Below are 27,833 nucleotides of genomic sequence, written 5' to 3'. Positions count from 1 at the left end.
ACTTAACAAAACATATATTTACATGTGTAGAATGAAAAGAGAAAATAAAAGGTGGTTTTAAAAAACAATTCGATCGAAGTGTTTGGCTCATGTAATTACTAGATCTTTACAGAGAGGTTCATTCTTCAACTTGCCTCAGACTTTTCTTGCCTTCGCCATATAATTACTGAGCCCTTCTCATCTGCCGACGCTAACATATTCTCGTCCCAACTGATAGCTACATCTAGCACTGGAGCCGTATGTCCCTGTAAAATGGTGACAACACCCGTAGATGTTTGTTTATTGGGAGAAGAACTGTTTCTTGTCTCGGCGTCTGCATTACGACTTCTCAACACATTATATAGGTATACATTGCAATCTTCACTTCCACTAGCAGCACAAGCTCCAGAACGGAATGATATGAGTGGTGCAAAACACGAATGAATAAGACGAAGTGTTGTTGGGACGGAATTGAAAGGACGATGGTGCACAGGAAACCTTTGCTCCAGAATTACGCTCCTATTATGTAATGTTAGTCGAAGCAACAATAGCCCGATACCAGCTGCATTGATCAACAAATATGTCTCACTTTTTTCTTTGGATAGCCATGAATATATAGAAAGACTAGTTATGCTTGGCGTTAACGATGTACCTTCACTACTACGTAACTTAACTATCCCACTATTCGTACGTGTTCGGCTCTTCAGACTGCTCCACCTTTTGAAACTTTGATCTGCTTTAGACAGGAGATAGGTTTTCCGAGTGCTAAGCGGTCTTTCGTGCAACAAATCATCAAGTTTTATTTCGTTCTCAAGGCAGGTTGGAACGACAGACAGATTCAGTGATGATATATCGACACGTTGTGATCTCATAATAAAACCTGTTGATGGATCACATAAATAGGATTGGATTATGCCTCGATCAGTTCCTACCCACAAATAATTGCCCGTTGCATTTTCAAAAGCCAAAGTTGTAATACTTCCTGTACCCAAAAGACTCCGTAGCTCAGTGATTGACGAATTTGGACGAGTTTTGCTACCTTGAGCAGCTATGTGAATACGGTCCATACCTTTAACACATGTCTTACCTGTGGAAAGATTCACCATCTAAAAAGAACATAATAAAGGGCGTGGTGTAGTACAGAAACATCTTAAAAAGCTGAAGGAATGTTTAATCTTTGAAAGTGTGAGTAATAAAAATACTCTTTAGGACTAAGTAAATGCTATGTGTACAAACAACCATGAAGCTTCACATAAAATGCTGAAGTGATAGAATTGTGTTCCGATGACAACCTAAATGTAGTTTCACGTGGAAAAAAGACAAGCATAGTATTCGACATATTCTCTACTAAAAGACTCACCGTATACATGGTCCCGACCGTTGCTGCTACCTTGACGTGGTGGTCGAGCTTGCCTATCGTGATGATTCAATCGAGCTATACTGGCTGGAACAATCGTTCCTCAAGGTCCTACCATGCCAGGCAAGTCGTTTGAAGAGCGGTGAGACTAAAAGCAGCAAACCCAAGGTCCGAAGGCGAAGTCGTACTGCTGACTATACAGAGGTGTGACAGCAGTAAGGTGTTTCCTTCAGACAACCAACACAACAGCGATGCTGCCTTCCCACAAGGAGGGGTGGGGTTAGAAAAGGTCGACCCTAAAAATGGACACCTTGCCTTGTCCCACGGATATCCGTCTCCGACGGTAAGGTCCCAACAAGTACGGAGCTAACACAAAAATCACCCACAAAAAGTTCGTATGTGACCAACCTCAAGCAATGGTCCCTTGGGCACTGCGGTCACGCTCTCAGGTCACTAAGACCGCTTCTAACCCAATTTCCTTTTTAGGTACCTGTAGAAAATCCCTTCCACGGTGTGGGCAACCGGGAAGTGACAACTGCCCTCATACCTCTAACAGCACTCAAGACCACTGTATTCATAATCAATCTCCTTCATTTCCTACTATTCCTTCTACCTTGACTTTCAACACTAAACTTCCTGTTCCGGTTTCCTCCTCAAGTGTCACCATGGCCAACGATTCTAATGCGCGAAACACTCCCAGGTCTACTAAAACCTCGCTCCAAACTACACATTGGAGCCTTCAACGTACGTACTTTAAGTCAAATCGGTCAACAGGCCTCCTTAGCTAAAACCCTAGAATCTCGTACGATTGATGTATGCTGTGTCTCCGAAACACGCATACAGGATCCTAGTGTGGTCATTCACTTGACCTCACCTCGCCAAAATGGACAGCCAACGAAATACACCCTCTGTGTATCTGGCGACCCGTTGGCTAGTTCTCGTGGACTTGCAGGTGTAGGCATAGCACTAAGTACAAGGGCAGAACAGGCACTTTTAGAATGGATCCCCGTTAACAGTCGCCTGTGTGCTGTCCGGCTAAATGGCTCCGTAAGAACTCGGAAGGATAGGGACACACGTCGTTGCCTTTTCGTCGTTTCTGCCTACGCTCCCACTGAATGCAGCCATGATGAAGTGAAAGATGACTTTTACAGAAAACTCTCTGAGCTTCTTCAGAAAGCTAAGCGCTCAGACATAGTAGTCGTAGAGGGTGACTTTAATGCCCAGGTAGGCAGCTTAAATCAAACAGAAAGACATTTAGGTGGGTGTTTTAGTATTCCGGCTCAACGAACCGATAATGGTGATCGTCTGTTGCAACTATGCTCAGACAATCGTTTATTTTTAGCAAACACTAATTTTAAGCATAAGGAGAGACATCTAACATGACGTCCACCTACACCAAACCAACGATGGACTCAAATAGACCATATTGCCATCAGTCATCGTTCGAGAGGCTCAATAGAAGATTGTCGCTCGTATTGGAATACTTGTTTAGACTCTGATCACGCTTTAATACGAGCGCGCATTTGTCTGCGCCTCAATGGACGCAGGAAAAGTAAACTAAGAAGACCCATTAGGATTGAACTGGAGGACGAGAAAGCCAAATGCGAATTCCAGAAACAACTGAGTTCACATCTAGGCAGTTCTGTAAACGAGACTGACCCAGATGCTGCTTGGAAAGACACACGAACAGCTGTGGAAACAGCAGTAACATCTATTAGTTATTTAAACCATAGGGCTCCAAAAAACCAGTGGATTTCTTCTAAGTCTATTTCACTGATGGATTCGCGTAAACTCATCCCATCAGGCTCTGAACACGACGAAGAGCGTAAACAAATCAGATCTAGGTTAACTAAAAGTCTAAGGAACGATCGTGAGCAGTGGTGGGCAACGAAAGCAAAAGAGATGGAAAAGGCAGCGGCTGTAGGCAACACCAGACAACTATTCAGACTAATAAAAGAAACCGGAATTAAGAAGTCAAGTGTGAGACGATCTCGGAAAAAGATGGAACCCTTATCTGCTCTCAACCCAAACGTTTAGAACGATGGGCGGAACACTTTAAGGAGCAGTTTAGCTGGCCTTCAGCTACTGCACAACTACCCACTATTCCCAGAAAACCTGAATGGAACATTGAAGTAGGCCCCTCGACCCTACTTGAAGTTCAAAAGGCTATAAGTAGTCTGAAACGAGGGAGAGCAGCTGGTCCTGAAGGATTGGCTCCAGAGGTCTTTAAATATGGTGGTCCAATTTTAGCGATTAGGTTGACTAATATTCTGGCTAAAATCTGGGAAACGGACGTAATCCCATCTGACTGGTCACAATCTCTGATTGTCCCAATATATAAGGGGCCAAAATCATCCTGTGATAACTATAGAGGGATTAGTCTGACTAACATAGCATCTAAAATACTAGCCTCAATAATTATCGGGCGCCTAACTAAGACTCGTGAACTGCAAACACGGGAAAATCAGGCTGGCTTCAGACCTGGTCGTGGCTGTATCGACCACATATTCACCATTCGTCAAGTTTTAGAGCACAGACATGTTTATCGGCGTCCGACAATGATAGTTTTTCTTGACTTAAAAGCAGCATTTGACTCTGTAGACCGAGAGGTTCTGTGGCAGTGTATGTCATTGAAAGGTGTACCTCAGAAGTACATAAACCTTGTGAAGGCTCTTTACTCGAACACTACCAGTCGAGTGAGAGCTTATGGCGAACTGTCGTCTGATTTTACAACCTCAAGTGGTGTCCGACAAGGCTGTCCACTATCCCCATTTTTGTTTAACTTCATTATAGACCTGTTACTGGAAATGACACTCTCGTCGACTGAATTTTCAGGAATTGATCTTCTACCAGGAGGTTCACTTATCGACTTAGAATACGCAGATGACATAGTCCTGTTTGGTGAAGACACTGACAAAATGCAGAGTCTTCTGTTGGAACTCAGTAATAATGCCAGGATATTTGGGATGCGTTTCTCCCCATCTAAATGTAAATTGTTACTCCAGGACTGGCCTGCATCAACACCTGAACTAAGGATAGGGAGTGAAGTAGTCGAAATTATTATTTATTTATTTATTTAAACACATAAATATTGGTACAAGGAAGCACCAGATACATATGCGCCATACAAATCTCATCCGATTTGCTTGAGGGCTGTGATACTGCCCAGGTGCCCGAACTGAAACAGGTGGTTTTCTTAGGGGGCCACACCCCGAGCCTTTGAACGAAAGGTCTGATCCACAAGGCAGTGGAGCATCGTGAGGAGATGCAGTCCCATGGTAGCCGTTGACCAGCAGCAGGTTCATTCGCCATTCGTTCCATCAGGATACTGGAGCCCATGTGCACCATTGGTTTGGAATCAGGGTTTTCCAACTCCCCTAGGTGGACCCTCCGTGTCCACCAACCCGGTTAAAGCGCCGGACATTCGCTTTTCGTCCTCTCACTTTCGTAAACAACACCCCCGCCACGAGAAGGCAGTGAGTAGGACTTCCCTGGCAGAGGCTATATATTCGCTGGCCATGTGAGAGCATTTCGAGAGGGAGAGTGGGCTCTCCCCACTCTCGGCCATACTAGGGCATTTGGGGGCAAGTAGTCGAAAGCGTTGACAACTTCACTTATCTTGGAAGTCTGATCAGCCCTAATGGGTTAGTGTCTCACGAAATCTCAGCACAAATTCAAAAAGCTCGTTTGACTTTTGCCAACTTAAGTCACCTATGGCGAAGACGAGATATCCGTCTATCAATTAAGGGACGAGTATACTGCGCAGCAGTTCGCTCTGTTCTACTTTACGGCTGCGAAACATGGCCATTAAGAGTAGAAGATTGTCGGAAGTTACTAGTATTTGACCACAGATACCTTAGAAATATTTCTAGCATCTGCTGGGATAACCGGGTAAGTAATAGTGAGGTTAGACACAGGGTATTAGGGAATGATGGTAAATCAGTTGATGAGGTGATGAATCTTCATCGACTGAGATGGTTGGGCCACGTGTTACGTATGCCTGAACATCGATTACCACAAGGCGCAATGTTGACTAGTGTAGGGGATGGTTGGAAGAGAGTTAGGGGCGGCCAAACCAAAACATGGCATCAGTGCTTGAAGTCACTAACTTCTAGTCTGAGTCATGTTGGTAGATGCAGACTACCTGGTTGGGGTCCGCGTGACTATCGTAACCAATGGTTGGAGACTCTGAGTGACATGGCTCAGAATCGATCACAATGGCGTAGGTGTATACACTCTTTATCTTCCCTTAAACCTTGAGATTAAAATCGTTTCATAACTTTTTTCCTTCTTACACTATATCCTTATATACAACCTTTCTTTTTATACTACCACCACTAAATTAATTACTTCTATGAATCCGGTGTTCATCTTGTTGTGCTAACGAGGTATGGCAACTTGGACCGATGCATATATGTGCCTGGTCCTACGTTGTCGCTGACTGACTGACCGTATACATAGTAGGAGTACAAAATAGTGCAAGCAAACTGATTAATGTCAACAGTTTTGGTGAGATAACGATAAGTTAAAGAAAGACAACTAGGATGGAGTCGTTGTTCGGTTAAGAAACGACTGTTTGGATAGTCTAGGTATGTGTCGGGAGATGACATTATGCCATTCTATAGTTTAGATTATTGACATTTGAGAAACGCATACAATAGTACGAGGATTAATCTGTGAGGAGTCGTTACTTTAAACACAAAGTCAGCCAGTCGTAAACAACGTAGAACCTGGTGCGAATGTGTATCGATCCAAGTTGCTATACTCTACAGCGTAGCAAAGTAGTAGTATCAGTGACACCGATGAATATTAAATGTGGGATGCAGTCCCAGAAAAGTGGAGTTGCCGAATAAAAAGCATAAGAATTCCAGACTACGGATCTAGAGATAAAGATAGGATGAATGCACGCTTTTATTTTATATAATGCTGAGTTAGTCGGGTCGTATATATATGGTATTGTAATTATTCATGACAAACAAGCACTTAGATAACCAACGGTACAATCCACAAACACTGGGAGGAATTTTCGGAAATGTATTTGGTCTACTTATTTTATTTTTTAACTGGTATAATTGCTATTCTGCATAAATATAATGATAACATTTATCCGAACTCCAAATCATTTAAGGAACACTGAAGATATTGTTGGGAAATTGCAGTTTTTTAGCAAGCCTACTACTTCTCAGCAGTAAATACACAGAACCCTCCGAAATATTTTCAACTGTTAGTCTGTTTATAATGAATACTGATGTTATGTGTTCTAAGGACATAAATTAGACTATTTAATTAATGGATTTACCTGAACAATTCCAGTAACGCTACCAACAGCGAAAATGTTATTGTTTGCGGGTTGGAAAGCGCACGTCAACAGTGGACCAAGCTTCAGCTCCGTACTTAAATACTCTCGTGCCAGCTTAGCTTCTCCAACATCCCATAAACATATGTTCCCATCTAGAGACGTACTTGCTAGAAATTCGTTGGTCATAGACCAGGCTATATCTGTAATTTCTGTTTGTTTTACACGATATTCTGGTAAAACACATGCAATGGAAAAAACTCCATTAGTTGGGGAGATACGGCAGATGGATACAGTCCCATCAGACGAAGCCAAAGCTAAACGACTTGAATCGTGGTTCGCAAAGCTCAAACGATTTACGGCGCCTAAAAGAAAAAGAAAGCAAAAAACCAAACTGTTTAGAGTACAAGAGGGTCAAAATATCTTGGCCTTTACCACAGTGCCCTGGTTGTAATCACGGTTTGTTACAAGCTACAAAACAATATATACAATGAATAAGAATCAACATAACAGGGCTGGTGCGAGTATCTCCCAGACAATGGAGTTGAGATAACTAAATCTTGCGAAGAAAATCTTCTTTTCGACGAAATCATCTACTTAAGCTGTACATTCGTTTATATAGTTATATGGAAAATGTATGTCTACAAGAGGCTAGGAAAGATTGCATTATAAATTGATTCGACAATAAATAAAAAAATGAGGTGACGTACTAATCAAGGGGTAAGGAAGAAAATAATTTATGGGCCAGATAATAGTCCAGTTGACAGATATGAAGAAAAGCGACAAACACAAAGGTCATAATAATCAAGAAGACTTATATAAGGTAATAGTAACTGATTAGAGTTTAAAATGTAAAACAGTAATTTAAAAAACAAAAAACCAATAATAATCAAATAAAAGGAGAAAAAAACGACAACATACCCATTAAGGGAATTAGGGCCAAGGAAGGGTGAGAGGCTGAACAAATTGTTTCTACACGCAAAGTTCAGGCTTCAGTTCATGGATTAGAAGTTAGTGACCTCAAGCACTGATGCCACGTTTTGGTTTGGCCGCCCCTAACTCTCTTCCAACCATCCCCTACACTAGTCAACATTGCGCCTTGTGGTAATCGATGTTCAGACATACGTAACACGTGGCCCAACCATCTCAGTCGATGAAGATTCATGACATCAACTGATTTACCATCACTCCCTGATATCCTCTGTCTAACCTCACTATTACTTAACCGGTGATCCCAGCAGATGCTAGAAATATTTCTAAGGTATCTGTGGTCAAATACTAGTAACTTCCGACAATCTTCTACTCTTAATGGCCATGTTTCGCAGCCGTAAAGTAGAACAGAGCGAACTGCTGCGCAGTATACTCGTCCCTTAATTGATAGACGGATATCTCGTCTTCGCCATAGGTGACTTAAGTTGGCAAAAGTCAAACGAGCTTTTTGAATTTGTGCTGAGATTTCGTGAGACACTAACCCATTAGGGCTGATCAGACTTCCAAGATAAGTGAAGTTGTCAACGCTTTCGACTACTTCACTCCCTACCCTTAGTTGTTTAAACACAAGTGGTTTACGGAAGTAGGTCATACATTTTACTTATGAATGAGCAGATATTGATACTTTCACAAACTAGATGCGGCATGATGTACTGAACATAACTTTTTAAATAAACTTACCTGAATGGTGGTCAAAAATATGCTCAATACCAGAAAACGCATAACTCTCGCCTAAAGTTTCTGTCCTTCCAGGTGTAAGATAATCTGAAGATGCATCCTAAATTCGGGTATAAGAGCAATTAAAGAAGCCGTTAGAGGTTTAGTAAAACAGAAAAAGTTGACGGTATTAAGCAAACAGCTTGACAAATGATAGCTGATTGGGATGAATGATAAAAATTTAGACTTGTGAAGCAATCTACAAACAACATGTTACAAATCCAGAAGCTCATATATCTATAAATAATATAGTAACGGAAATCGTTTAACGATTTGCGAAGTTAAGAAATTAGTCCGAAACCCATAAGTCCAATAATACGCAAAACGGACTTAAATGTAATGCCAATCTTATATGCAATTCAACTGGAAGTAAATGGACAGGTTCGAGGGGCAATAATCTTTTTATCTTGCGGCAGCCATGGTGCACAATGGATCTCAGTCCGGAAAATTCATGAATCTATCCGAAAGTGATCAAGAGAAAGTAGAGCAACAAATTGAAAAAAATGGTAATAAGCATACTATTTATCCATATTTGGCAATTGAAATTACATGGCTACAGCTAGGTAGCAAAAAAAGCGAGTATAAAAATACTTACACATATCGACTTAGTCATGGAGTAGTTCAGTAGGGAAGGTTGTTTTGTACTGTCATCGTAGCTCCTGGTTTTGGTTAAGCTGAATTGAGGTGACGCGCACTTGTGAGGTTTGGGTGGACCGTAAAGAGAAAGTAATAGCTGCTCACGAATGTTCCTGTAGGCAACAAAAGATGTGACAAAAGTTTCAGCTGTATATTGAAAACTACAAGATAAATTAGGATGTCTGAAAGCCTCGTTGGCACTCAGTGCGGCTTTTTCTCTTGTTAATTGATTCCTTCTTCGAAGATAAAGTTGTCTTAATTCAGTGCTTGATTTTGTTATTGGCCTGACAGCGCTATAGCGAGAGTCCAAAGCCAGGACCTGTTGCCAGACATCACACGACATGGTTATTTTGGATGGCGTAGAATTTTAGGAAATGATTAAGCTCGAGACATTTGGACATACGGACAGAAAACAAGTTGATCTTTTTGGATCCTTGTAATCTGCAATGCCGTGGATATTTAGTCGTACTTTGAAGGTATCAACGATAGATACTAATAATGCAAGATATTGTGAATGGCTTCTACGGTCCACACCCCGATATGAAGAACAAATAATTGAAGAATATTTTCTCGGATGATTGATTCTAGAGGAAAAGCGGATTAAGCATAATGATACAAGAATCATAAGTCAAAATACGGGAAAGCTACGATAGGATTATGGAAAGAGGTTAGAATGTTTAGGATTTTCCTCGTAGTTAAAGCTAGAAAGCCATTTTTATTATCGCAGCTCTAATCCTTTGAACAAATACTAAGATGTTTGTTTCATAATCACAACAGAATAGCTGCTTGAATACATAATTCTAAATTCTGTCTGAAATGTTAGGTTTTATGATCAGGTGTATGTTCATATTCTAGCTCCGCAAAACTTCATAAATGAACAGTGAACTTGAATGAAAGTATCTCACTTGCTGAAAATTCGAAGTAAATTATCTGACCAGTGGTTAGTAGTACTAACTACCAAGTTTTCCACCTAACTAATGATTATAAGTCGGCATTTAACCCTCTTTTATAGCCCACTTTTCAACAGTCTACAAGTACTAAGACGGGCAACTTTTTCATCCGTAGTGAGAAATTCACACAGAAAAGGTGCATACGTAAGGACTTTTGGCTGGACATTATTCAGGAAATACTTCACAAAAAAGGCCTGAGTAGCAAGGCCTCACATGGAATCCTGAAGGCCAAAGAACACACTACCCCGAGAAATGGAGATAGACATGATAAAAACGAACAAAAATTGGATAGAACTAGAGAGGAAGTCTGTATTCGAATAGTTTTGGACCGAATAGAAGCTTTCGCTTATCAGGCCTCCGTATCTAGTAGCAGTGGATCACCGATGTTTCCAGATAGGAACCTAGGTATACTTAACGATAAGAGAAATGGTGTCCTAAGTCCTTACGAATGTGTCAAGTTTTCTCTTGAAGGACTCCTGGGAAGTCTCTTGAAACCCCTCAGCCGAGAGCTAATTCCGGAATTTCGCTACTCGTAAGGTGTAAAAAGTGTGCCTACAGTCCATTCTGCTCTATAGTCTCTAATTTCTGGATGTTACCCTAAGGTTTGTGTTGAGACTAAGCTTAAGTAGGTATTGAAGTGGGCCCCAGTTTAGGATGGCATAAGTCACTAGGTCACTTTTGAGACTTCTATACTCCAATGGGTAAAGATTCAGTGATTTGAGGCGCTCTCCATAAGGTTTGGACTTGAGTCCCCGAACTGATTTTGGAGCTCACTTTTGGATACGTTCCAGTGTATTCTGATCCTTTTGCAATGATGGTGGAAATACTGTTTCTGTACTCCGAACGGGGTCGAATAAAACTGTTGAAGACTAAGTAGAAAGTTTTGCCGTCCACCTACCCAAAAATGCGCCTTAACGTTACCACTACAAGGTTTGCTCGAAAGGCATTTTTGTCGCAGTTAGCGTAAGACTTTAGGTCCTAGGGTACCAACACCTAGATATTTTTCAACTTGGGATATCTCTTAAGGGGAGTTACGTAAGTCGTATGCATAGTCTACAACATGTCTCGGATTGCTTTACACTTTGAAGTGTTGAAAGTAAGTCCGCTGTTATACGCCCAACTATGAAGTCGAGTCAGATCCTTCTGAAGTGCCAGCTTATCATCTTGGTTTCAAACGTCTCTACAGAGTTTCATAGCGTCAGCGAAAAGCAATAGATCAAAAGATACTTGCTGAGGAACGTCATTTATATAAGGTAAGGAAAGAAGAGGTTCTAGCACTTAACTCTCGGGGCTCCACTAAGACATTCTGCAGCCTGGGAAAAAGTGAAATTTACTCTGACCTTAAAAAGTCAATTATTTGGATATGAATTAAGCCAATCTCTTAACGGTGACTTGATACCTGACAGCTCGAGCTTATTGATGAGAAGTACATAATTGACCTTATAAAAAGCTTTTGGGAAGTCAAGGTATACGACATCAACCTACTCCTTGCAATCAAGGGTGGTTGTCCATCTGTCCACCGCGAACAGCAGGTTGGTTGTGCAAGAGTGAACCAAATCCAGGCCAGAAGTGTTCTCATTTAGATACTACAGTCTCTGGTATATTGAGTCAATGCTCAGGTTCATTTCTGAGAGTCCTGTTGAGTTGCAGGTAAAGCTTTCGCCCATATAGTTTGTGACGGTTGAAACGTCCGAAAATACTGTTCTGCCAAAAGATCGGCGGCATCACCGTCGTTGTTGGTTGAACCAGGAGGATCTAACAAATAGGAAATTTCGGTTTCGGCTCATCAACGAGAAGCTGCGAGATGGGACGAGCTTTTTGGATTGAAGACAATTTTATCGATTAGCCTTATCTGATACTGAAGCCTATCTTGTCTGTTTGCCTTTATGCATTCGCTTTTTGCTTGTCTGAACTGCATATATGTGTTGTCTTACTTTGTATTCTACCCAGTAGTATCTTTTGAGTCTTAGCATTCAAAGAGTGTGATTCTTTATGACTGCAGGTTGCTTGTAATTTTTGGAGACAGTTTGCAGGACAGACACGCAAGGTCGTGTATAGCAAGAAATCTCAGTGGGCGTTTACGTCAAGTTGAGGATGAACTTTTCAGTCCACCTACTGTAGGTTGTCGCCATTTAAGAGGCTGGGAAGGTTATCTTCATTACACTGGGTTTAGAATCACCATCCTTCTTGGTCAGTTGCACCACCTGTTGTGTCGATGTATCAAGAAGTAGTAAGAATATTCTTGACGTGAGAAACTGCGAAAACCAAGTAGGAAGCTGGGGCAAAACTAGTTAACTATTAACTTAGATAAAACTAAAAAAGGTAATCTACCGAAAGCTGATCTGATGAGTTTTTTGGGTCAAAAATGGTACTTTTTTGCGTAAGGATACTGAGAATGTTTGAGAAATGCAAATCACGTTAGGATAATACTCTCCGTCCGTGGAGCGCTTGTCCAATTTTAAATACGTATATCAGCCATCACATTTAGAACTGGGTCGTAAAAAACAGGCCGAAGCCTAATGCCATGCGAAAATAAGACATAAAACTGAGCTAAAAAGACAAACTAGTTAGACCTGGATCGGAGCTACAGGCAGGTGGAACTAGAACAGGAGACTCGTCAGTTGAAAATTGCGCCTGACCTCTATTTGTATTCTTATTGGTTCATTTTTATGAGCATTTGAGTTTCAGTCCGTTCCATATAAAATACAGCATTTATACGATGGAATCGTTGTTAATTGAACACTTTAGGTGAATGATTTATGTCATTTTTGTTCGTTTTGCTCAATTTATTATTGATTGGTCAATCTGTCACGATTGTGTAATACAATTCGACACTGATTATTTCGAATTCACTATTATCACGTTATCTCTTGAATACTTCGTTGTCAATTTGAAATTGCAGTCTCGTCGATCTGCAGAAACATATGTTAGTAACTGCTGTTCCATCTGATAATGTCTTATGAATGCATTGAGATAGTATGTCTTCCTACTAATCTGGAGACTAGGAGTATTGCTTATCAAAATACGCATTGTATGTTGGTAAAAATAACTACCTTCGTTGCTTTTCGAAAGCCCATTGGAATATTTATGGGTATTGATAGACTATAAGGTCATGTTTCTTGATTTTTTTCACCTGTAGGTCTGTTTTAAACACGTGTATCTTGAGTAATTTTGGATTTATTGAAAGTAAACTTGGTTAGTACAACCTACTGGCTCAAATAACCAGCTTAATATTTGTATCATGCCAATTGGCATGATCCGAGGATAAAAATCTAACTGCTCAGTAAGTCATCCCTACGATCTACTTCTATATTTCCGATTTGAAAGAATTTATACTTTGCTGCTTAAAGTGTCAGCAAGCATTAGTGAACTGAATACAAATATGAAGCTGGTACTCTCAAGGTTCACTGACCGCCAAGATCCGCGTCAATTTGACTGTGGACTATCCAGCCAACAGTTCCCTTTGTCATCTGCAGAGGAGCTGGGAACTTTGGACGCTTGTCTAGAGCAAAAAGACGTGAGGGACAGATTTGTAAGCACACAACATGATTTTTATCATTCATTCCTATTACAGATGGCTATGTTGACACGTCTAATGGATGATGATCCTAAAACCTCTATGCGATATATTCTGTCCTACATCATGAAACCTGAAGTCGCCATTAATTTCACGTTACTGGGTACTTCATCAAAACGAGCGATTCAGAAGTGCAGGTTTTACGGCTGCGTACGAAGTAAGATAAATAAGGTTTTTAAACTTCAGGTGCACTGACTAATCGTTTCCTTTCGTCATCTATCAACGAGAAAGACCTTGCGAAACTATATGACATGGCTACGCAAAGTTATTTCCACGACATGAGAGACAGAGTCCAGAAGCGTCATCGACGGAACAAAGAACACGTATGTACGGCTTTAAAGTGATTACTGTTTTTGCATTATCTATAGGTACAGTCTTCCGTGTTCAAGGATATTACCGTAAGTTCAGCTTCAAGTACCTTGTTGTGCAAAACAAGTTTCCTAGATTTAATAACGTTTTTGTTCATCACATTTTAGAATTCACAAGAATTGTTTGACTCTCCATAGTCCAACAGGCCTGGTGGAAAGAAAGAAAACGTGAAATGCCTGGTCCGTGACAATGACAATTACATATTGAGCATTGATACTCTACCATCTGCCAACTGCTCATAACTTTGTACATAAAAGAACTTTTTGTTTTCAATAAAAATTTGGAAATTATACCATATTTTACGTACTTTACATTACTCGTGTGCTGTGTTGTGGGAATGAAAGCGAACACAGGAGGCGGTTGCGGTAAATGCATTAGTGTGTATGTAGTGGAAAAAGTAGTCAATGTAGCGGATATTTAAGGTAGAAGTCGGAAATTCGTCCGATATTTACGATATAAATCGTTGGATATTTAGGGTGCAAAAACGGAAATTCGCCGGATATTTAGGGTGGAAATCGGAAATTCGTCGGATATTTAGGGGAAAAGTCGGATATTTAGGGGAAATTCGTCGGATATTTAGGGGAAAAATCGGAAATTTAGCGACATTTGAAAAACAGAGCGACAGAAAGGGGAAATTCCGCTTTATTTCCCCCGGACAGGCGAAAAAGCAGACATTTTGGCGCATTTCCCCTTTATTTACGACTTATTTTCCAATGCATTTTCCGCTTTATTTCCCCTTTCTTCGCCTTTATTTCCCCTTTATTGGTTGTTTGGGAATCCTACAACAAGTCTTTGTCATTGCTCATATGGAACATGACTTCACTGAAACTGCTCTAACACTATAGTTAATATGCCTAGAATTATTAATCCTGTCACAATCTTTAATACGGGTTATAATAGGTTGTCGGGTCATATCTCAATGTGTGGCAGAAGTTTGCTTGTCTGAGACAGAACTTACAAATTGAAAGAATAGACTGTTGGTATAAATCCAACCAACTGGTGGAATGTCATACCATTAAAAACTGTCATTTGCTGTGTCAACTGCAATAATAAATAATATGTCGAGCTTTGGAATGACAGGTGCTATACAGGAATGGATAGGAAGCTTCTTATGTCACCGCAGACAGAGAGTAAGGGTCAATGGAACGCTATCCGAATGGAAACCGGTCAAAAGTGGTGTACCCCAAGGCACCATCTTAGGCCCTCTACTTTTCCTTCTGTATATTAATGAACTACCTTTATTACTTAAGTCGTCGACGTTATTGTTTGCGGATGATGTTAAACTCTGGAGAACAATAATAAATGAGACTGATCGTTGTTATCTGCAAGCAGATTTAGACGAATTAGTTAGGTGGGCTCATGATTGGGGCCTGGAAGTTAATTCTAGGAAGAGCGTGTTCATGCACATCGGACACGATATTAGTTACCATTATACCATTAATGGTACATCTCTGCCACGCGTTCATGAGCACAAAGACTTAGGAGTAATTATAAGTCACGACTTAAAAACTACTACGCACTGCAATGCGGTTGCTTCCAAAGGCTATCGTGCGCTATGGTCGCTTCGCAGAGCATTTAAATGCTTTGACGAGGATATGTTTCGAATTTTATATCCCACCTATGTAAGGCCACACTTAGAATACTGTATCCAAGCAGCTAGCCCTTGTCTGATAAAGGATACTAAATCGCTTGAGCGTGTCCAGCATGTAGGGACAAAATTAGTAAAGGGTCTTTCTAAACTCCCTTACGATGAGCGTTTAAAACGTCTAAATCTTTTCCCCTTATCTTATCGTAGGACGCGAGGTGACCTTATACTGGCATTTCATATCTTTAATTATGATCTGGGTGTTAATATGTCTTATCTTTTTGCTCCCTCCAGCACTAATAATCTCCGGGGTCATAGCAAGAAGGTTCTGAAACCGCGATCTAATAAACTAAAGGTGGGGTCCCGTTTTTCTCATCGAGTGGTCAATGATTGGAACGCTTTACCAGATCAAGTGGTATCAGCACCATCAGTGAACATTTTCAAAAAGAAGCTGGACCTTCACTGGGAGGAAATCTGTCAGGATTAACACAGGTTCATCAACCTACTATCCTTATTACTGAAGACTGAAATATCCATTTCGGAAGATAAATCTTGCGACGTTCACAAGGTTTTGCGACGAGTTATGAGGTCTCAAACCTATTCTACCGGGATACAGTTTCAGCTAACGCTTAATGAATTCATGAAGGTAATTGACATGGAATACTAGGTAACCCACATTTCAGAAATCCACTACTAGTTGTACAGTTGCTTTAAGTTGTTATCTTGATAGGCTCGGTGAGATGAAGTATCAGTAAATGATGTGCCAATGCACTTTCGAAATTTCGTGTCTCACTTGTGATGCTAGACTTTGTAACAAGTGATAATTCATGTTATTGCAAACCGCATGTTATTTTAGGTGCAAATTTTTAGCTTCCAAGCCTAAAATAAGAGTACATAATACTGCGGGGGGGATATGAAAGAGTATCTTCCAATACCGTACAAAACCACACTTGTACTCCTAGCTTTGTGGCTACTGATTACTCTAAGAGAAGGTTATTTGCTGCTAAAATAAGAGTCATTTAACCTTTTGTTGAGCGTCACCATGATATCCCGGATGTCGTACACTTACCATTCGAAGAATATGGAAACGTTGTGCTGTAAAATGACATTATAAATATGAAGACAAGACTATCAACTTAAGTGTCGGGTATAGGCAACTGCTGAGAAAATAAGGACTAGCAATTTAAATTATCATCATACTTTTTCTATTGATCGTCATCGGACTATTTGTACATGCTGGTCGTGCTGTACGTACAACATCCCATGCATGCACACTATGCGTTGATTGTTAACTTTATTACTTTGTTCAGATAAGTTACTTTGTCGCATTTTTGATTTTTGGACACCTCATGCAACATTGGGCGTTGGACAAAACACTACAATTCTATCGACAGATGATCGCGTGCTGTGAGCCAGTTACCAGAGGCAAACTTTGAATACCGAAGCAACTTTTACCATGTACGTGTTGCGCAGATCCATAGAATAAATGAAATAAAGCTCATCCGTTTGCTCTCTCGACATAGAAGGGATGCCGACAGAGGTCTGCATGCAGTTTGAGGCCATGTACCACAATTGAGGCGTACATCAAGATAACGTAACTTCAGATAGAAGCAATAATCCATTTTTATCATAAAAGATTGAGAACTGCAGTCCTTCATGTTGCATATTTTACTTTTCCACTCTGAGTGTTTTAATGAAACTGTAGTCTAACCAACTATATGTTTTGTTAAACTGAGGGCATTTATCGTCAACAAGATTTGGATGATAATAATAATAATATATTCTGAAAATAATATTTACAGAATTCACACCAGTTTACAGGCATGATCAGATTGTTATAAAAATCAACATTTAATGTAGAGAGCAAACATGAAATATAAGAAAGTTTTATGTTTGCTGGTTCAGTAATTGTTAAGTAGTTTATTTATGACATGTATCACAGCAAGCCAATGCAACACCAGGGAACTTGTCATTTTTTCTTAAGTGGATAGCCTGATGATTAGTCAACGTTGTTCTGTAAGGTTATTTCCGGTGCCAGAGCGAGTTATTGATAATTATCTACAACTAGAGAAAGTAAGATTAAAGCAAAGAGCACGGAACAACAAAACAATGATAGCAAGTAAGAGGTTAAACACTTAAAGTTCCGATAATCTCACTTGTGGAGTAAGATACACTTGCAGGCACTAGAGCATTTAATGCGTTTTCAGAGGAGCAAAAGGCATTAATTGAGCGAACAAACAATGGGAGAGAGTTTAACATACGGGTAGTTTGTGGTAGATTATTCCAGAGCCTAGAAAACTTACAGGCAAAGTAATTCATATAGAGAGAAGATCTAGAATATGTTTGTTTCGCTAAAGACAAGGAGTTACGAATGTCGTAATGTGAAGCCTTAGCATATTGAATCGCCTGACTGGATGTGAAGGAGAGTTTGTTAAGTATTTTGAAAAAGAAGATAAGGTTAAGTTTGAGTCTCCCCTTCCATAAAGGGTCAAGCCCTAGTTTACTACACCTCGAATTATATGTCAAGACACTATCAGTTCCAAGAGTACGAAGTGTAAATCGTCTCTGTACTGATTCCAGTCTTAATTTATCCTTTATGCGCGTGCTACTAAGGAGAAACGCGCAGTATTCGAGGAGTGGTCGAACACAGACTTTGTACATTAGAATATGAGATTCGCTGTTATGAAGGTTTCGAGTTATGTAACCTATAAGGCGTTGAGACTTGGACGTTTGTTTCATTATCTGTTCAGTAAACGACAAGTCGTCGGAGTACCTAAGTCCTAGATCTACTACTGTGTGTAACCTAGATAATATTTCACCATTTATGGTAAGATCGAGGTTGAGTGATGTATCACCGAAGCATAACCATCCACATTTAGCTGTATTAAGCTCCAGTTGCCATTTCGAGTACCGCTGTGCTACCTTGTTAAGCTCCGTGCTGATACAATTTTGAATATTGCTCAGCTCATGTGGAGAAAATGAGTACACCACCTTAAGATCGTCTGCATACTAAAGGGACTTACCCACACTAAAACACTCACAAATATCATTAATGAAAACTAAAAAGAGCAAAGGACCTAAGACACTACCCTGAATTACCCCACTTCTAACAGGGACGGCATTCGACAATGAAGAGTTCATTTTAACTATTTGATGTCGATTGCTGAGGAAGGAATCAAACCAGGCTAGTAACGGGTTTGGGACCCCACAAGATGCGAGTTTACCTATGAGAAGTTAGTGGTTGACCATGTCGAAGGCCTTAGAAATGTCCAGGTATAGCACTAATACTAGATATCCTTGGCTACGAAGCGAATAGACTAAATTAAAGAAGTCAAAATGACATGTCATACAGGATCGATTTTTAAGAAATCCATGTTGCGAATCATCAATAAATTGTTCAGTCAATAAATAGTTGGATAGTTCGTCACTAACAATTTTTTCCATAATCCTAGAGATAACTGGAGTAATATTTATTGGCCGATAGTTGTTCATGTCAGTCTTATCTCCAGATTTGTAACGTGGTATGGTGTACGCGGTTTTCCAACGGTCAGGAAAAGAGCCTGATTCCATAGAGAGAGTAAACAGCTTAAGGAGAAGAAGTGGAATATCTGGACCACCATATTTGTAGAGAAATGATGAAATCCCGTCTGCTCCGTGACCTTTCGAAACCTTGAGGTTATTTATAGCCTTACTAATTTTCAGACATGTGAAGGAGATAGATTTAATTGAGTTAACAGTCATGCATATAACTCTAGAAACAAAGCCATTTAAGGATTCTTTGCCATTTGCAAAATTACCACTGAAAAGGTCTGCTATAGTTTTTGGGTCATATATAAAACTATTATTATGCAGGATGCATGGTATATCAGCCTTTTGAGTTGATTTAGCACGTTTATTGTAAAGGTGGATTAGGTTTTGCACTTTTGAGCTAGTACTTAGTGCTACTAGCTCTTCATTGATGGCTCTTAACCTATGTTTCTCTTTAATTTGGTTTAAATTTATTGTTATTTGTGTGACTGCCGTGAAGTTGTTAGATTTAAAATAACGTTTCTTCAGGCGTCTTAGTTTATTACGATATTTAGCAGGTATATACAATTCGTAATGTTTACTAATCCTGTAAGTCTTAATTGGTGCATAGGAGTCTAGACAAGAGTTAACAATCAAATAGAATATGTTGATGGCATCTGTCAGACTATTACATGAGAAGAATTCATCCCAGTCTGAGAGTTTGATCAGTGAGCGCAAGAGGTCCCAGTCTGCATGCTTATAGTCTCTATAATTGCAGGTTCTTTGAATTGGTCGGTTGTAGGAGAGATAGATGGGGAGAGCACAAGCTACTATCTTATGATCACTGCTTTCAAACTCGTTGTATACTTGTACAGATAGGGGAATGATATCTCTACTAAATATTAGATCAAGTGTATTATCACCCCTTGTTGGGGTACGAACCCACTGTGACCAGCAGTACAGATTAAGGATTGATAAAAATTCATCATTGCTTGACTGACAACTACCGGTACTCCAGTTAATCCCAGGATAATTGAAATCGCCAGTGATAATCTTAGCACTGAAGTTTAGAGTAGATGCGTGTATAAATGCATTGATTATACGATCATTCAAATTATCAGTACTATCAGGAGCTCTATATATACAACCTAGGAGTAGACTATGGTTTAGGGTATTGATTGATATCCAGATCGATTCTGGTAAACTATTCAAGATACTATCTTCAACTTTGTTAGTTGTTAAGGTATCCGAAGCAAATATAAGACAACCGCCTCCTCGCTTAGTTTCTCTGTCACAGCGATAGAGTCGATAGTTTTGGATATTTAATTCGGAATCGGCCACTTCTGGATAACACCAGACAATACTCCAGAAACTTACAGTGGGTTTAAGTTATAAATTTTCTGCAATCATAATCTCATTTCAGATTTTTATACGTTGAAAGCCAACTATTTATCCAGACTTTTGGACGTTTACTAAATCAACCAAGTAACAAAGTTAATAGCATCGCGCACTCCCAGAAACTGGTTGGAATACTGCGTGCCTAATCTGGTTGTTTTTGGATCATCACTACTTGTCACAACTAATCTTATATACAACAAATCTATTGAATAATATAAATTCCCAAAATAGTCTAGGCGAGTTTAACTATTTTTCTGGATTATTTACCGTCTTCGTACTTAATATGTATATATTTTCACCATATGTTTTGTACAAAACACTCCCAAAGTGTTTATGGCATAAGAGATGTTTAATAGCCTTATAGCACTACATGCTACTACGAAAACGTATGTTGTTTACAGACGTAGCACATTAGATCAAAAAATATATTTGACATTTCTTAGTTCCAATTGCCTTTGCCACACATTCTTAAATGTTACCAGGCTAACTGCAGTAACTTCATATGGAAAGTTTATAACTCGTCATAGTCCTAACTGACATTCCGTAAGTAATCTTAACTTTGAAAGTAGTTTTCTGGCCGAGTTTATTATTTTTAAATTGTTATACAGCTCATCAACTACACGTTAACTTAGCTTATACATGAATTGTATCATATCATTTATGCCATTTAGATTTAATAATCATTTTAACCGTCTTTAACATTTTCATTAAACCTGTCATAGTCGGCACTGTTATAGGTATTTGGGTTTATGGCTTGGTCTATCATATTACTTGCCTAAAATGACGACAATGGTCTAGATAATCAAGTCACCAAATTTGGGTGCAATCATACTGCACTAGTGTAATAACTAAAGTATCAGGTTGTTGTTGGTCAAGCAAACATTTAAAGTGAAAACTCCGGCGCCTACTAATAATATTAACACTATGTGGACAAATATTTTTAAACTGATATTTATAGTATAATTAGACGACTCGGATTCGTTAACGCTACAAAATTATGCTATTTCAGAAGCACCTAAAACGACAATAACTGTTTCACACTCGTTAATTATCAACCAACACTATAATGAGCTAAACATAATGGTTTCAGGATATCGTCATAAAGCACTGTCATGACTTGGCAATCACGTAAGATGAGTGATAAAATTGATGAAACTGTTAACACAAACCCGGTCGATACATTGACTTATAATTATCATTAAATAGTGTTGTTTTCTCGTCACCTTCGGTCACTACAGATGACCACAGTGTGTTGACAGAAATACTTGTCCGAACACAGGCGATAAGTATAAAAAACAGTCGAACAGGTAAAAAGTGCTGTTGAACTTAATAATGACTCATCTGCACTCACCATACTCTTTCAAAGTTAACTTAAACGTTCTAAATTGAGAGGAAACATATTTATTAAAGACAACCAAGCATATGAAGATCTTATACTTGTTGCGGAAGTATTCGGTAAACACTTTTGTTTCTCATCAACTGATAAAAAACCACTAAATGGTTCAGAACTACTCCCAGTACCTCCCTGCGAAATTACTAATGTAGACTTCAATGTACAAAATATCTCCAAGGCAATAAGTACATTGAAACACTCCCACACTGATGAACCAGATGGTATTCCGGCTAGCATGCTGAAACTTGGAGGTGATGATATGTGTGTTTTATTACTCAAACTATTTGCGATATCACTCTCTACAGAGTGTTACCCTACTGCCTGGAAAACGTTACATACCATTCGCAAAATTAAAACAGGACTTGAAGCAAATGTTAAAAATTACCGACCCATAAACATAACTTCAGTGGTATCTAGAGTGATGGAAAAAGTAGCTAATGTGGAGGTAGTCCAACATCTAGTTACTAATAATCTCATCTTTGTCTCCCAACATGGATTTCTTAGGTCCAGATCATGTGATACATGAATGATATAACTCTGAAACGAGACAATGGACTCCTTGTATTAGTCATATTTTTAGACTTGAAGAAACCTTTTGATAAGGTTCCACACAAAAAGCTTCTAGCTAAACTACGGTCCTTCGGAATCAACAACCCACTCTATTCATGGTTAGTTTCATTCTTAACTGAGAGTTAACAAGTGGTAAAGTACAATGACTGTCTCCCACTACCCAGACCAATAACTAGGGAGTCATCCAGGGAAGTGTATTAGGTCCACTATTGTTTCTTATGTATATAAACGATATATGTAACATCATAAAATTTAGGAGACCATACTTATACGCTGGTGATCTCAAAACAATATACAGCCATAAGCGTGAGGCTCTAAGTGAAAGTATACCCCTGATTCTAAATGATCTCAATAACCTAACTATCTGGTGCGAAAAATAGCAATTACCATTTAACCCCAATAAGTGCGGGATCATGCATTTTGGAAAACATCACTATTATGTACAACTTTACTTAGATAAAAGTAAAGTCCAGACACTTAAATCAGTATACGATCTAGGAGTTGATTACACTGGAAGCCTAAACTTTGAGGAACACGCCTCTCCTATTATTTCTAAAGCTAGACGTCTGATTGGCTTCATAACGAAAAATTTCTTCACGACAGAGGCTAAGCTTACCCATCACAAAATATATGTACGACCTATCCTTGAAAACTGCTGTTTTATCTTCTCTAACATGAATATCACTGACAAAATAAGAGTAGATGTTGAAAGACGCTTTACACACCAACTGCTAGGAAGTGACTCCACTCTCGATTACACAAGTAAATGTAAGCATATCTCTTTAGAACCTTTATGACACCGTAGCTTAAGGAACAGTTTGATATTTCTCTACAAAGCAATAAATGGACTATCATTCCTAACCTCCTGCCCAACTATGATCCATGACCCAGCCTATAGACTAAGAAACAACGCATATACAACATTCACCGTAAAACACCAAAAACAAATGAGTTGTAAGTTTTTTACAGTGCAGTATACTTTATTGTGAAAGAGGTTGCCGACACCTATCCGTAACTGTGACACTTTTACCAAATTCAAAAAGCTAATAACCTTGTTACAAAACTCTGGAGAGCATCATCAACTATTCCTTGAACTCCCCCCAGCAATGGGTAACTTATAATGGCCGCCTAATATCTAGACGGGACAGGAATATAACAAACCCCGTTGTTCCTAATCTGAAAATAACCAAATTACAGAACTCATTCTTTATCTTCTCCCACCATTTATTGATTATTAATCACGGCCTTTTGCTCTCAACTCTCCCTTTCAGTTTCAGAATTTAGAAAGAATTCAGTACGAATTTAGAAATTCTGCTCTGGGAGTGAATCTATGCAACTCCTGACATCTGGAACGAGCTCGACGAACGCGCTTTCCCAAGGTCATAGTTCGAACCAGGCGCTCCACAAGGCTACTTTATAACAACTATAAACTTAAAAAGCCGCATTACATAAATACTTAGCACGACCGAAACCCTAATACACTCTTTGTCGAGATTGGATCTGGTATATAACGTGGACGCGATGCCCCTTTAGAAACTATTCTGATGAAAATACATTATATCTGAACGAATGAACTGCTATCAACTTTTATGGATTATAATTATTAAACAACCCTGCTTAGGATGCATACTGTGAAGCAGCATATGTTGTAGATTGTAGATCATGCCTGTAAAATTGGCGTGTACCTGCTCTTGCAGAAATACATTATTATTATTATTAATATCTCTAATGGTTAAGACACTATATTCTTCCTAAATGTCATGTCTTTTTTTCTATTACAAGTAGATGGATAACTCACTAATCTTATGGATGCTGAACAACTAAGGTCGATCAAAAGAAGCTCGAAATTTCCTGAATATTTGTGAGTTGCTCAATGTTCTACTTTTCTTACTCTGAAAATTTTACAATCTTCTACTGTTTCGTATCCTTTGATTTGCAATTAGTTCTTGCCATCTCTTGACCACAAATAATCTGACCTATCTCTTATAGCTTATACCATTGGTTATCTTCATACCAGTATGATATAATAAATGGATGTCTAACCCAAATACAAATGCTTTAGCCATCTGCTTTGCCTGTATTATGGAACTAGTAGAGGTGGTGTATTCCAACTATACGACTTGATTAAAGCTATATTCATACTGACCACAGACGTAAGAGAGCCTAACATCATAAGAGTAGGGAGGGTGGCGTTACTGACCAGTAAACATGATAGTGGGGAGATGACTTCAATCCACCCGTGTCTGTAAAGCAGAGCATGTTAAATTACGGCTCCTTATGTCAAGTGGGATGTCACGAACCAAAAGTATTGATGCTGATTTATTTATGCAAAATACCTTGTTAAATCGTGTTTAAAAACACTCAATTTGTTCCACTTCCTACCAAGTGATCCTATTACAAGCAAACTGGACAACTCGCTAAAAAAAACGAAGCGTGCTTCATACCTTATAAAATCCACAAAAACGGTTCGAATAGCTCCCACAAAGAAAAGAGACAGCCATTTGTAACAGAATACTGTTTTCAGCACTTTATTTTACAATTACACAGAATTCTATACTTACAGCTTCTTTCTGAACCACCTTCATTTATACAGTTCCTTATCCACTCATATCTTGTTTACATTTATTTTCTTCAACCTTTTAGATTGTTCTTGCTTAATAAGTACTTTGATAACAGAGCAATAGACTGAGTAGTTATATCTTAACTATTCCCCCATGAACACTGTCTGCTCTGCTTCTCGTCCGTTCTTTTTCTTACACCCCAAACAATCAATAAAAGAGAAAATAATGGGGAAGTGCGCCAAAATGTCTGCTTTTTCGCCTGTCCGAGGCAAAAAATGCGGATTTTCCCCTTTACGTCGCTCTGCGTTTCAGGTGTAGCTAAATTGTCTATTTTTCGCCTTGATGTACGCCGAAATGTCTACTTTTCGCCTAAATACACTTCGATTCATGCGATTTTAATTCACTCTTAAAACACCCTCGGCATAACCCAAAACATCTCCTCTGTTCTCCTTCATTTCCACAACACACCACACGAAAACTAAAATGTGCGTAAAATATAGTATGGGTTCCAAAAAATTTATTGAAATCAAGAAGCGTATTGTTGTATAACGTTATGAGTAGTTAGCAGAGGCTAGAGTATCAATCGTTATATATTTTAATTGCAATTGTCAGGTGCAAGTGTCATTTGAAAACAGCTACAAAAGAAAGAGCAGGTGATGTTTTAATAATAAGGTACATGCACTTAATTGCAAATGCATTTAAAATCAAACAGGCGTTTTCAAATGAAAATGTAGGAAACACGTTTAAACAAACTTTGTTAGAGACGGGATTGAACATGGAAAACATCCCAAGGATTATTTCTTTCTCGAACTCCTGTTCGACCGTTGAGAACCAAAATAATCTTGTGAATTCTAAAATGTGGAAAAAAGATTATTATGTTTCACATTTTTTCCGTGTAACATCGAGCTGCTTGCTTCGCAACAAAATACCCGCTATGTACGGATTTCCTAATTTGTCTCATATAAGACTCGAATGGAAAGGGTGAGTAAGTATCTGAAGGTCCATGTTCACGAACATCTTCAGGAAGGTGCTGTAAGAATTTCACATTACAAACTAAGTTATTACACCCACAACACCATTCATATTCTCTAAGAAAGTTCCTTAAATCCATTCTGACGGATTCTGTAACCCTATTATGCAACTTAGGATGTGCAAGCAAATAAACTGCTGAAACTAGATGTTTGAAATTAAGATACAAAGGTTGGGGCAAAGATTTTGCAGAATTACTAGGCCGAAATTTAGAAGAAACAACCTACAACGCTTTCCATACCGATACAAAGTCCAGTGTACGGCATTTACGCTGAAAGTCGGACGGAGTACTTTCCACGCAACCAGATATTAACTTATTTATATCCCTCATTACACATGAGTTCAAGTTTATCAGGCTTTTGTGTGCTAATTTTATCCAAAGATTAACAATTTTATTTGTGACACCTAAGTACACCATGTGCATTTGATCTAATGGGAAAGTAGAGATCATGTTAATTGGAAGCGTTTCGAAAATGAGATGGCCTGGATGGTGAATAGATTGAGTCCGATGTCGTCAGCTCGTAATGCATATTAACTATTTGGAAAAACCATCTTCCCTATCATGAACACATCACTAAATCTAGGGGGCAACGATCCGTCCTAGTACAGGCCATAAATGTCGACTAAAGCTCCTTCAAACAGAAAGTCCATCAATATTAATATACAACTCTAAAGTATCAAAGTCACAAGTACACAACCAAAGCTCAACACATTTTAGATTGTTTTTCAATCCGAGATGGTAGTAAACCCCATTGCTGATTAACTTTGGTTGGACACTTCTGTTGCTGGTCGGTAAGTGCGGAACAAGATCTCGAAAATCCTCCAGAATCCGATCAGCATCTCTGATGCTCAGACAGGTTGTTGTCACTAAATTCATCAATATCTTGTTGACCTGCTCTTTACGGACTTCTGAGAGCACAAATTGACGTTATGACATCCTATAAGAAATATATTGACGTATTCACTTCATATACGTGCCATCATCATCTAGAAGCCTTTCATTGGTAAAGTTAGTGCAAGATGTTACAGTTGAAGCAATCTCATTACAATTAATTTATCCGTTAACTGCCATCTATTCAACATAGATCATTGTTAAAGTCAGTGACCTCAAATTATGCTTTCATTAGCAAACTTACTACACGAAAGCAAGTTACGTTTCATCATGAAAACTGTCCATGATTTGTTCCACCGTCTGTTATAAGTAGATCTATGACAGCCAAGGACAGCTGACAAGTTAACAGTTGCCTTACGTCTACGAGCTCTCTCAGTGACTTTGCTTGAACTCATGTTAGAGGACTTAAAAGGTAATCAGAGGGAACGTCAATCACTTGCATCACGTAAGCTTTTTGTGATGGCCACCAAGCATGTAGGAACACTTTGACTAAACAGACGAAAAAGTAGGTATATATGCATCAGAGAATGATTGTGTGAATGATAATGTTCTTGAATGTAATTTGACAGTGCGTTATTTTATAGACGATTTGGAAAACATAAGTACGGAACGCGGTATATTCAAATACAGTACGTTACGTATAATTGTCTGCAAATTTCCCCCAAATAGACGACGGAAGGGGGAAAAGTCGACATTTTCCCTTTATTTACGCTTTCGTCCGCTTTGTTTTTCTTTTGCTTGCCTTTTTCCCCCTTTAATGGGTGTTTGAGACCCTTTTCCAGCCCCCCTGAGATACGCCACGGAAAACAGATATGGAACGAGTGACTTCGTCTTGCACCATTATCAAAACCTCAGATAATTCAGAGGGATATAAGGTTGAGGCTTCTAGAAGCTCCCAACTTCACATGGATCTATTCTTTCATGTAGCAACACAACCTTCATAAAGCGCGCCAGTTGTGATATCGACAATAAGCTTTTCACTAAAACCATCTACACCCATATCTTATAAAATATCAGCCCAGCTGAG

General features: G+C 39.1%; 1 protein-coding gene across 1 annotated transcript; it reads right to left on the bottom strand.

Annotated features, from left to right (window-relative positions):
- Smp_019680.1 (hypothetical protein) lies at positions 1-12,543 on the bottom strand. The gene is made up of 5 exons (XM_018792706.1): positions 12,499-12,543; positions 8,935-9,559; positions 8,304-8,400; positions 6,636-6,997; positions 1-1,085 (listed from the first exon to the last, which is right to left on the bottom strand). Exons 2-5 carry the CDS (start codon positions 9,316-9,318, stop codon positions 126-128), a joined length of 1,803 nt encoding a protein of 600 aa, XP_018644672.1. The 5' UTR covers positions 9,319-9,559; positions 12,499-12,543; the 3' UTR covers positions 1-125.
- Positions 12,544-27,833: the final 15,290 nt, after the last annotated feature.

The sequence above is a fragment of the Schistosoma mansoni genome (assembly GCF_000237925.1).
Source record: "Schistosoma mansoni, WGS project CABG00000000 data, supercontig 0187, strain Puerto Rico, whole genome shotgun sequence".
Lineage (NCBI taxonomy): Eukaryota > Metazoa > Platyhelminthes > Trematoda > Strigeidida > Schistosomatidae > Schistosoma > Schistosoma mansoni.
The sequence above is the reverse complement of the archived record's forward strand: the minus strand, read 5'-3'. Positions and strand labels throughout refer to the sequence as shown.